The sequence below is a fragment of the Pelodiscus sinensis genome, chromosome 1, assembly GCF_052426305.1.
Source record: "Pelodiscus sinensis isolate ZL-2025 chromosome 1, ASM5242630v1, whole genome shotgun sequence".
NCBI classification, from domain to species: Eukaryota; Metazoa; Chordata; order Testudines; family Trionychidae; genus Pelodiscus; species Pelodiscus sinensis.
Window position 1 is genome coordinate 98,453,109 of NC_143052.1, and position 13,104 is coordinate 98,466,212.

The 13,104-nt window shown below is 41.2% G+C and overlaps 1 protein-coding gene across 2 annotated transcripts in view; it reads right to left on the reverse strand.

The window, feature by feature from the left end:
• Nucleotides 1–2,786: 2,786 nt before the first annotated feature.
• Nucleotides 2,787–13,104, reverse strand: part of TMEM263 (transmembrane protein 263) — a 30,002-nt gene continuing 19,684 nt past the window's right edge. For both annotated transcript variants that reach the window (XM_006137983.5, XM_075938385.2), the window contains one exon: nucleotides 2,787–5,425. In XM_006137983.5, coding sequence (XP_006138045.1) covers nucleotides 5,139–5,425 — 287 coding nt within the window. In that variant the 3' untranslated portion in view covers nucleotides 2,787–5,138. The remainder of the gene's footprint in view (nucleotides 5,426–13,104) is intronic.

The window sequence follows — 13,104 nt, forward strand, 5'->3', positions numbered from 1 at the left end:
GTAGGCAGTGTATATATAGAGATAGGAAACTACTCTTCCCAGGACAGAAAAATTTCTCTAGAGCACGACTGATGATAGTCTTCCGACTGGTGACCCCATCTGAAATATGATGATCACAACCAGAACAGTATGCAGTGTAGTTGTCAGTCTCAGGATATTAGACAAGATGAGTGAGGTAATATCTTTTGTTGGACCAACTTCTGTTAGATGCTTAAGAATCAGCTTGTTATCCATGAAAGGAGCAGTGCACTGAGATCTCCAGGAGACACTGTTCCAACTGGTGGATCCGTACTCTTTTTTTGGTACCCCTTCCCTGAACTGACTCAGGAAGATCCCTTTTACAAGTAAATCTGTTTCTCTGCCTTCACCAGTTGTGAAAGCAGAGAATACAGTTGGAAATAGTTCTCTGGAAATGGAGGAGATAGGATAGGCTGAGGAGTGGATACCTAATATTACTGAGTACCATTGTGATATATGAACTCTGGATCACTGAAGCATGCCAGGATGGGAGATCAATTACTCTTGGAGTATACTGAGAATTCTGAACTTTGTTTCTGTGAAAGCACTTGTTTTCCATTATTACCATCTTGTTAACATTTCATCTGAAATAAGACATTCTACTTGATAGTATATGTCTTCAGTTCATGCCACTGAGTGACTTCCCTGACCTCATTTTTTGTCTAGAATTTAAGACACTCCTGAAGTTGTATTATTGTGTGTGCGCTTCAGTTTTCTCTCTGTATAGAACTCTGCTCCGAAAGATTGTTCATGAAGAGAGAGAAGAATTTTCTTCTTCTTCTTCCCTGATGCCAACATTATTGCCACCATGATGCTGGAGATAAGACTCCGAGAATATATTAAGATCAAACTGGGAAAAGAGGAAAAAGTTGCCATTCTTCTGTAAAATGTTAATCTCAGGATGGCAAGGTAGGCATATGTGGAAGACAAGCCTCCTTTAGGAATTTCATGTTTTAGGCTGGGCCCTGCTGTATTTGTCCCTGATTCTTTGAGGCTGGAAGTAGTATGGAGAGTGAATTGCAATGCTCTGATTTGAAGTAGATGGCAAATTTTATTCATAACATGGCCTTTCCACGGAGGCTGAGAATGGGGCAAAGTTGTTCCTCTAATACTTGCAGTATGTCTCAGCATGCTGTGACTTCATTTGCTCCTCAGTTGAGAGAGAGCTGACACCAACTGAGGGTTTAAGACAACAGATAGAGTAGTTACTAACTCTGCATTTTTTCCTAGCAGCTAGTTGCAGAACTGAATCTTCTCCTATTATATTTCAGGGACTGTTTCAACTTGCCAAATATCCAATTTTCCCTGCCATTTTATCTGGCAGGAACCAGGATTGTAAGTAGATTTTTCTGATGGCTGAATCCCCTCAGCTTTTCATAGTTTGATTATAGCACCAGGATAGTTGGGAACTGATTTACCTGAGCATCTGATGCCAAGGTTCAAAGGCCCAAATTATTAGTCTCAATATTTGAAACTTTAGCTCTTAAAAGCACTTTACAAAGCTATTATCATTATACATAGTTTTGCAGAATGGAAAACAAGGCAAAATGAAATTACTTGCCCCAGGATAACCCATGGGCTACTAGCAGATCAGAGTTTGGAATCTCTCCGAAACAAATCTTTGCAGTAGAGGTAGATAAAGCTGCCTGCCACTGTGGAGACAGAAAAAGACTGAAAGAACTTCAGGAGGTAGGATATTCCCTAGCTGGCATCTCTCAAACTCCTCCCAGCTGCAAGCAGATTGAAGTGGCCTGTATAACAGATCTACAGGCCTTAGCATGAAGAAACTAGAGTTTAATACAAATCTAGTTTCTTAAAAAAAAATCCTTCAATGAGAGCATGAGATATTCTAGCAAATTGAACTATTCACTGCCTTATACAGAGGCATCTGCAACAACCAGGTTGTTTCCTTTTACCACTAATATGCAGGATTCAGGAGAAAGGATACTCCTCCCCTCAACCCGCCCCCCCAAAATGCTAAAAAAAAGAGTTCAGATCTTCATTAAAATGTTAGTCATTTTATAAAGGATCACATAAAAATACTTAGGGAATAATCTCAGACTCATCCATGTTAATTTATGCTGGGATTATGCTTTCACCTTCCATCTGAATATGATTAAGAGGTTCTCAATTGTTGTAACCCACATAACTTAATATCAAGTTTTTCATCTGTAAGATCTTTTCAGGAAAAAAAAAACCCAGAGTAAGCAGCATAGAACTCTGCTCACCAAAGGAATAAAGCTGTCCATATTCTAGCTGCCATGGACATCTCCCTCTTAGAACTGAGAGTGTTTCACAGCTCAAGAATTTCCCACACATGGTGAGTCACAAGAGACAAGCTTACTCCCTGGTGCAACCCATTTGGGACAGACTTTTGATTAACACATTGGATTTGACTCTAGAGATCAGTGTTCAGTTTCCTGTGCCATTATTATTCATTGGACTTTGGGGAAATTCATTTTCTCTCTGCTTCAGTTCTCCCATCTGTTCAAATAGAAATAAGTTCTTTCTTCCACTGTTTTATACAAGAAAAATAGAAAGAAAGTCCTTGCTCATCTCATCTGTAAATAAAGCAGAAAGCTCAATGGACATGTAGTCTTGGCTGGGATCTTTGATTAAAATAGTATTTTAAATGACACTTTTGAGTGCAATAATGTTTAGGGAGATACTCCGCAATACACCTCACCACATTCTTCAACTCATAGGAATATTAATCTCCTCTGTAGTTTTACCTTCCCCACATCTAGAAAGGAAGCTGTCAGAAGTAGTCAAACTGCAACAATTTAATATTTCACAGGTTCCAAGCAGGACAGAATTAGAACAAGTTTTTAAAAAAGGGTCACAGTCATACATAAAGTGGAAAATAAAAATGCAGACAGCACAGGACCAAGCTCTAAACTGCAACCCTATACTACTTTAAAGCATTTAGTTACAAGAATTTAGAATCACTGAATAATACATTTTGCTCCTAAGACACGCTGCAAGATGGTAGAACAATTGTATAGCTTATAGCAAGAAACTTCAAGACTACACTTAATTTGCTGCAATTTTCATAGTGTCTGTTACTTTAAAAAATGGCTTATCAGAAAGGGTAAGGAGTTTGTGATTTAAAATTTAACCCTTTAAAATTCCCAATTTCCATAAAGATTAGTAAAAGGATTTAGTTGAACAGTTAATGCAGTAAAGTTTGTCAACAAATGTGTAGTTGACTGTCATACCACTCTGTGTTAAAGCCTCTTAACTGTTAGCTGATAAACTTACATTGATGACATGGTCCTCTTCAATCCCCAAAAATGGTGTATGACAGATTACCATAGCAATGCAAAATGTTTTACTCAAATAAGATGAGTAAATAATTCCTTTTGTTGGAATCTTCTAAAACAAGCCTATATATTTTAACATTTCATTTCCACTGCTACAGCATACCTAGAAAACTGTCAGATAAACATATTTAATGGTAATGCTGTCTAATAAGGAAAGCTGCTTCAGATCACAGCTGAAGTCCCAATGGTTCAGTCTCACTAGCTGACTATATCAAATAGTTTACCATTTACCAACATCAGCTAAACAGGAATAAAAATGTTAAGACAAGTGATACCCTTTGACCTTTAATTTCTATAAAAAGATTTATATCTTCCTTGTACAGCCATAGCCACTTAAAAGCTCACATTTAGAAATTCTCTGCAGAGATATACAATTTTACAAAATACTGCATTACCAAACATTCACATGAAACTTCCACCATCTTTTACAGGCTGCCAAAAGGTTATCTGCAGAGTCAGCAGATCTTGAATAACTGAGCTTGTGTCATGCATTTAGATCCTGCCCATGAACATCCTTGAAGATGTGGGAGATGTACCCAATTCAAAATGTGCCAAAGTAAGGATATCTGTCCCCATTCAATTCACTGAGATTACATTTCTCATTTTCACTTTTAACATAGTCAGTCTTGTTCATTAGTTTAAAGAGTACAGTGCTGTGTTTTAAGTAAAAGTGAACTTAAAATACAAATGTAGTGAAAGTCTTTATATCTTGGCTATAGGAGATGTGAATGGTTAAAAGCAACAAACTAAACTAGTAAATCATGCAGTCAGACAACGGCTTTAATTAGATCACTCTTTGGTGGTTTCTAACATCACAGCAAAGGTATTTCTCTCAAGATAACTACAATGGATCATGAACCTTGGCTCAATTGAAATCAAGCCATTTTCTTCTATTGTTTTTGAGCTAAAAAAAGTCACAAGCAGTAAGGTTTCATTTGCAGGTGATAGAGGGATACCTTTAAAACACATCTGAGATATAGCAGTATCGTCTTTAGTAAAAGATGACAAAGTTTCAGATATCAGCACGTATTTTTTTAAAAAGTGTCCAAAGCTTATTCTATGAACAGTGTTGAAATGATAGACATTAGAAAACTCTTTACACAGCTTCATTAAGTGAAAATGAGTTTTTCCAACCATTAGGCATGAATCATTAAAAGCAGTATACTTCAAAAATAAACCTTTAAGCTGCCTTCTCTCTCTCAGCCATTTTAAGCATACTTTTCCCCCACCCACACTTCTAAACATCTCCAGTTCTGTCTCTTGCCAGCCATCACTAGTAGAATACACTCATTGAGAATTTATAATCTGTATAAAAATAGTTTCAAAAAGCAAAAAACAAAATATATGAAACTATTAAGCATATCAGAAGATGCCTTTTACACAGTTCAAGAATTCCTTATCAAGAGGATGCAGAAACCACTAAGAATGGCAGCCGGCACATCATATACAGCTAGTACTGCAAAAATGGCCAACAATCTTTTTTTACTTTCACATTTTAGTCCCATACTGCATAAGATTTACAGTAAACGAATATTCAGCCATGTACTATCCCCTCTCATACATGTGCTTGGTTCTAAATTTATCAAGTGTAACATTTCACCAGATATAAAGCTTGAATCTAGGTTTTAAATGAATCTTCATACACAGTGCTGTCCCTTCAGAGGAAAGCAAAACTTTTCCCACAGCTCTTTAGAAGATAAGTGTCTAAGACATGTGGCTTTGTTGTAGTCCAAATCTTAGCAGATTCCAATGCCACTGATGTAGTATTATGGAACTCAACTAGGACTCCGTCCTCTTTTAGTCAGACTTATCCTTTTTCTTCCCCGTTAAAGGCACTTTACTTGTGACAGCAGATCCTACAGCTGTAATACCCCCCGCCACAGCAGAAACACTTCCTTTAACTAGACCCACTCCCATGGAAGGCACTGCTGTAACAGCTGTTTTGGTCATTTCCAAACTTTTTCCTCCAATCCAGGCTACACCACCGATCGTGGCACCAACTGCTCCCTTTGTTACACTGAAAATGCCACCAGTCACACGAGAAAGCATGCCAGGCTGCTGCTGTGGATGCTCTTTCAATGAACCTGAAAGAAAAAGTGTAAACATTCAAGTCAGTGACACTAATTAAGAGTTCTAAAAGTATACAGTTTATTCATAAGTATTGCTCCTTTTAATGACATGACACAATGTAAGGTGCATCTCTTACACAGAGTCTTGGCTACCTTCCTGGAAAACACTAGGTTTCCCGGGGGTTGGTTCTCACTGAGAAGTGAGAGCTAAGCCTAAGAGTGCCTTGATGCCATTTTTTCCACAATACTGATTAATGGACAGTAACTCTTCAAAGTTTAGATCAGCTTTGAATAATACCCAAATGCCTTACACCACCCTATAGCAAATCTCCATCTCTTTCCCTTCCTAATCCCCTGCCTCATAGATCAGTTCCATTTTCGCCCCTGAAGACCTGACTACCTCCATGTACCTTTCCACTGGGCTTTGGCTATCGGGGGGGGGGGGGGGGGGGGTAGGGGAGCGGAAAACCGCTGAATTTTTTGTTGTGGAGCTGTCTCCCCAAGTGACAGAACTTCAATTTAGTACCAGAGCATGGTACAGTAAACTTCTGATAATCCGGCACATTTGGGACTCAGGGGGTGCTGGATTATCTGATATGCCTGAATATCAGGAGGTACTCCGGAAGGAAGGCTGTGACGGGTCTGGGGGATACGGGGGGGAAACGGCATGGCGTGGGGCAAACCCTCTGCCATTATGCAGGGAAAGCCCTGCGCAGTTGCCGGCGGCGACTTGGGGAAGCGGCAGGGCAGAGCAGCTGGGGTGCTGCCGGGTTGGTTCCACAGCGTTGCCCCTCACCTGAGCGGTGCTGTGGGACCAACCTGGCAGCACCCCAGCTGCTCTGCCCCGCCGCTTCCCCAAGTCTGTCGCTGCTGAAACTGATGAGCAGCGGACTTGGGGAAGCCGCGGGCAGAGCAGCTGGGGTGCTGCTGGGTTGGTCCCGCAGCGCCACCTCTCACCCCCCTTGCTCGGCGCCCAGCAGCACCCCAGCTGCTCTGCTCCGCAGCTTCCCCAAGTCCCCCACTCATCAGTTTCAGCAGTGGCAGTGGCACGGAGCAGAGCAGCTGGGGTGCTGCCGGGCACCGAGCAGGGGGGTGAGGGGCGGCGCTGTGGGACCAACCCGGTAGCATCCCAGCTGCTCTGCTCTGTGCTTCTTCCCCAAGTCCACCACTGGTCAGTTTCAGCAGCGGCAGCAGCGGACTTGGGGAAGCGGTGCAGAGCAGCTCCAATTGTCCAGCTGGCCGGAGCACTTCTGGGTTCCAGTTGGTGCCGGACTATTGGGAGTGCCGGACCACTGGATGCCAGACAACTGGAGTTTTACTGTACCTACTAGGCCTAAGGAAAGATCTACAGAAAAAGCTGAACTAAAGTTATGTTGGGAAGTGGTTGCAGGAAAGGTATCCCAGCTTATTTAAAAAATAAAATAAATAAATAAATAAATAAATAAATAAATAAAGAGAGAGAGAGAGAGAGAGAGAGAGAGAGAGAGAGAGAGAGAGAGAGAGAGAGAGAGGAAAAAAGAAAAAGAAAAAAAAAATTGGTTTCTTTTTCCTCTCTCAAAAAAAATGTATTTTGCATGGGTGGAGGAAAGAACACCCATTAGGAAGAAAGGAGGATGAGAAAAATAGAAGCTCAGGCCAGTTCTGTGTTTCATCCACCTCCTCCCTGCCACCATACGCACAAAGGACCTACACTGGGCCCTTATTTTATTTTTGTGGGAATTCACAACATATTTAAAGACATTTTAAGAAAACGCAACACTTCCCTAAAGTGCCCAAAGGGGTAGCATTATTTGTTAGTATTATCATGGCCCCTAGAAGTTGCAGTTATGGATCAGGATACCATTGCACTAGTCAGGGGAGCTTGAACAATTTTTATTGTGAGGATGTGGATGATGGAAACCATGTGTTTAGTGTCTGTTATTGCTACTTCAAACCAGGAGTTATGGCCATACCCCAGCACCTCTAATTTCAGCACCACTGGTACTAGGTTCTGCACAAAGAATAAATGAACTATGTGTTTTACAGAGCTCCTTACATGTTTTAGATGTTGTATAATAAGTCCATTTTCTATATCTATGGTACAATTAAATATTCTTAAACTAAAAGGAAAACATGCTACATTGACTGTTTTTCTATAAGCTTTTAACATTGGAAATCCATCCCATTATCCTCCCACACTTTAATATTCCGAGTTTCTAAATGTAAGCTTCAAGATGGAGAGAGAAAAAATGCACTGAATAAACTTGCAGTGGAAATGCTAACACAACCTTACTATAGAAATATTTCTCTTTTATAAACAGAGTATTTTTAAACAGTTTTTAATTTTAATGCTATTAGATGCTAGATTAGAAAAGCTTCCACGCATACAGCTGACAAACTATCCAAGTCTCACCATACAGAGAAGCACTGAAACATTTGTTTGTATTGTATTTCAATTTCTGGAATTTATTCCATTACTGTCATAGGCTATGTCTACACTACAGAGGTTTTGCAGAAAGATGGCTGTTTTTCCGCAAAAACTCAGAGCATCCATGCTGTAAGCGCGTTCTTTCAACAGTAAATCGAAAGAACAGAGGAGATTTTGCACAATTGGCATTCCTCTTTCTACGAGGAAGAAGCCTTTTTGTGAAAGAGTTCTTTTGCAAAAAGGCACGTGTGGACAGAGAAGGATAGGGTTTTGCGCAAAAAGAGAAAAGAAGAAAACGCACAAGTGCCCTGGTGGCCATTTTGTGCATATCAATCAGTGCTTACTTTTGAGAGAGGTCCATGCAGTCTGGACACTCTTTCGCAAAAGCCCATTGCTTTTTCCAATGCGCTTTTTCAGTGTGGACGTGCTCTTGTGCAAGAAGTTTTTGTGGAAGATCTCTTCCGACAAAAACTTCTTGCGCAAAAAGCCTGCAGTCTAGATGTAGCCATTGTGTTCCAAAGCAGCATTCTACGGTGCCAATGTTTGAGCACTGCAGGAGGTGAATAGTTTTCACCAAGTCTTTTGCTCTTCTTTCTCTGAAAGATGTTTCAGGGGACAGCAGGTACCAACAAAGGGCTGTAGCAATGAAGTAGTTCAGGAGCTACATAGCTCTTATAATAATAGGTATGTGAAGAAACAGCAGGTTAACCTGTTTGTTGGGAAAGAAGCAACACACAGAGCCAAGAAAAGAGCAAGTGAATGATGGTGAGTGGAACTAACAGAGAGAGAGAGAGAGATGCAAAGAGGGGATAAATTGTAAGTGGAGTAGAAAGGAATGGGAACAATCAAGGAGACAACAGGAAAACAAGTGAATGAGGAGAAGGGCAGCAAGAACATTGAGCATCTCAAAAAATATATCCCTAGGCATGCAGTCACTCTCCTACTGTTCCACCAAAATAACTCAATCCAACATGGAATAGTTGTTATAATACAGTTCAGTTTTCAAATTATATGATGTGGACATTCATGTTCTAGGGAATGAACCAAGATCTACAACTTGTGTTATGTATAGGCACAGAATAGTCAGTGATAATGCTTTTAGATCAGTACTGACTTGGGCCAGAGACAAAACCAGTGTATTAGGCCACATCTACACTAATGTCAGCAAAACTTATGAAAAAACACCCTGGCATAAGTGGTAATGACCACAGCGTTCTGTCAAGAGGAAAGCTGCTACCACCAACATAATTAAAGTGGTTACATGACAGATCTTACAGCGGCACAGTTGTATCAATACCACTGTGCCGGTATAAAAGCTCTGTGTCCATTACAAATGCCCCAAGAACGCTTCAGACAAGCAGTACCATCTCAGTATTGGAAACAATGGGAGTAAAAGAAAAAAGAGCAGAGGGCATGGTAGCCTTAGTTTGGGAAGTAAAATGCTGCCAGCTTGCATTAGCCTTTCTTGCAGGGTTGGGGGATTTGCTCATAGTTGTAAGAAGTTTACAAGTAGTAAAGAGGGACAAAAATCAAACTTTAAAAAACCCACTAGTCCTTATCACATTTTGACAGACTCAAGATCACAAAACCTGGTCAATCTGTTCAAGAAATATCCAAGAGTCATAATTACTTAATACAAGGGTAATACATATTGAAAACAAATTAATAAGATCCTTTACGTTTCCTTGATTGAAAGAATAGTCGATTTTTCACAGAATTTGCTAAACATTTTGATTGCAAGTCTGTTGGTACGCTACTATAATAGAAACAATTCTTATGACAGAAGGAGTTCTAGATCTTGTTACAAGCTCAGTCAAAAAGGTAGCTTGACTGATTCTCATTCTCAACATGTTGAGTAGGAAAAAGAAGCCTGCCATACTGAAGTTAGTTACTGAAATTTAATATTAACTCATACCCATTACAGATTAACATCGGAAGGAAGGACCACACTCGGGTTACAACAAGCCAGAAAGATGCTATTAAATAGATTTGAACAGCAAAGAAGTTGGTATCCCACTTTCCTCCAGATGCGTTAGGTGGCAAATCATTAGTCAAAAGCCTATTGACAATTTGACTTGAGTATGTGTATTAGTACAGCCACATAGTGGAAACAGTATTTCAAATATGCACCCAGGACTAAGAATATTCTTCCCAGCTACTGGCATTTTCTAGATCTGTTCCATGAAGCTTGCTGTTCGCTAACTGGCCCCCAGTTTCTGATCACTATAATGAATTTAGGAATATTCTGCTTATTTAAGCAGAAAATGTGTAAATACATAGCACCTGTTCATGATGCTGGCTCTACCAATCATGCAGAACAATCAGTTACAAAACTAAGGCTTTTTTGGAGAACAAAGACTTACAGTGAATGTGGTGTGAAAATGACTGCAGTCTGCCAAGGTTATTTATATTTTCCAGCTTGCAGAGAGCGCTAAACACATTAGAACCAATACTGCTCTACATAAAAAAAGAATACTTATGTAATACAAATCTATAGTACTTTTCATCCAGAAATATCATAACCAGCCTTCTTTGTTAAATATCCTGGGACTTGCCAGGTGTGTCAGCTGTAGAATTTAGAAGTTATTTATGCCATGACTTCACAAAAGACTGGTCAAGTGACCTTAGAACTAAGCCTTTCCTCAAAAGAGAAGCCTGCCAAGAAATTCTTAAGAGAATTTCATGCTAAGACTGAAACGGGCAGGCATCCATGTTTGGTCATTTCTTTCAAGTGATGAATGTTTAGAATTGCATAAGATATGAAGGTTCCATATGACATCGAAGGCAAGAAAAGTTCTTCAGGACAATTTAATATAAAATAGGAAGACTGTACTGGAAACAAGGGTCATCCTCAGAACTTTTGCTCTCCTTAAGGAGTTTTATTTCATTTCCTCCCCTAGTCCAATTTATGTCACTGCGTGACAACTAATTTAGGGACCAGTTCTGATGCTCATACACAGATTAAGAAATTCCTTTCCTCACAAGGGGCATGTCTACACAGCAGGGCTAAAGCTGAAATAAGCTACACAATTTGAGCTACGTCAATTGCGTAGCTTGAGTCAAAATAGCTTATTTCAACTTTTGGCACTGTCTACATAACAGGAAATCTAAGGAACAACACTCTTCCTCTGACTTCCCTTACTTCTCATAAAATGAGAGTTACAGAAGTCAGAGTAAGAAGTCTTCCAGCTCAACATTATTTTGACATTATCTCAAAATAACTGCTTATAGCATAGACGCAGACTTTGCTGTTTCAGAATAACATCAGTTATTCTGAAATAACACTGCTGTGTAGATGTACCCAGATAGCCCCACTGAAGTCAATAGTAACACAGAACAAGATGCTTCCCAAACTAATAAGAGTATCAGAACATAGATCATTGAAATTAAGAAACAAATCAGAATATGAAAAAACAAAAGCCTACTGAATCCAATGGATTTCACTTTCATAATACAGTAAACTTCTGATAATCCGACACCTTTATGACCCAGGAGGTTCCTGATTATCAAATATGCCGGACTATCGGAAGGGGGAGCTATGAAGAGTCTGGGGTGAGGTGAGGGGGGTGCCACCCCAGACCGCTCATAGCCTCCCTTCCAATAGTCCGGCTCTGCCCCAGGTGTCCCCGATTCAGCCGCTGCTGGTCAGTTTCAGCAGTGGCTGAATCTGGGACGCCTGGGGCAGAGCAGCTGGGGTGCTGCCAGGTAGGTCCAGTAGTGCCGCCCTTCAGCGCTGCGGGACCAACCCGGCAGCATCCCAGCTGCTCTTGGGGGACGCCTGGGGCACAGCAGCTGGGGTGCTGCCGGGTTGGCACCGCAGCGTTGAGGAGCGGCGCTACGGGACCAACCCGGCAGCACCCCAGCTGCTCTGCCTCTAGCTTCTCCGATTCAGCTGCTGGTCAGTTTCAGCAGCGGCTGAATTGGGGAAGCCGGGCGCACAGCAGCTCCAATTGTCCGGTAGCCAGAGCACTTCCAGGTTCCTGATGGTGCCGGACCATCAGGAGTGCCGGAGCATTGGATGCTGGACCAATGGAGTTTTACTGTAATAGAGGAGAGATTAAGTAATAATCATGCCTTCATTATTAAGACAGGATTTATTTGACAGTTAAACAATGTGAGATAAATATTTTACTCAACTAATTGGGTGTTTATACCTAGCTGAAACTGACTATTTTCAAGTCAGACATTTGATGAAAAAATTCCCTAAAATAGCTGCAAGATTTGTATTTACTGTTGCATAACATTTGCTCCGCTATCAGTTCTGTCAACCCAAATATAAATGTTACATAGAGAATAAACACCTGTGTGCAGGGGGAGGGAGTTTCTAACATTCAGTTTGAGTATCTTACCCTTGCATACTCCATTTGGGGAAAAAAAGTTAACATTCCTCTGTGCAATCCTCCTTAGCCAGCTTTTTGTTAACAAAATGAACAGTAGCCCCTATATAGTTTTTTTAATCCCCTTCCTTCTCTCTGTTGTGTCAGTTCATCATCTTTTCTTTCCCCGTTACTCTTATCCAGCTTTGACAGTCCTTTAGTCTCCTCTTCTCTGTTCCCCTCCACCTCTTTACTCAGCTGAAGTGCTCTAATAGGATATTGCTACATTAAGTCACATAAGGAGGCACTACTAAATAGTAAACAACTTATTTTAAATGTATAAGGCTGTAAGAAAGTGGTGAGATTTTTTTTTGGTCCAAAAGTTGTAGCTAGTTTGCTAAAGCTGCGTATTTAAGGTATGTGCAAGACCTGAACTATTGATCTCTAAGGGTATGTCTACACTACAGCACTAATTCGAACTAAGCTAATTCGAACTAACGCATCCAGACTAAAAAACTAGTTCGAATTAGCGTTTTGCTAATTCGAACTAGCATGTCCACATTGAGTGGACCCTGAACTGGGGTTAAGGATGGCTGGAAGCAGTGCTGGCAGGGCATCAGAGTAGGATTTAGAGCGTGGAGATGCTGTCTCAGGCTAGCCGAGGGCTGTGCTTAAAGGGACCCGACCCCCTCCCCGGACAGACAGTTCTCAGGGGTGCCCCGCTTGCAAAGCAGTCCTGGCTTGGAGTGCCCTGAGTGCCCACACTGGGCACATCACAGCACTCGGCCATCAGACCGGCTGCACTTGCCGCAGGCTGCCATCTGGGGAGAGAGGGTAATTGGGGGGCTGCAGGAGAGCTTCCACCCCCAGAAGCCCGCAGAGCCAGCCCAGTCCTCCCCATCGGGGGCTCGTACCCCATTCCTCCCTCACCTCCTTCCACTTACCCTTCCCTAGCCCCCCTTCCTGATGTA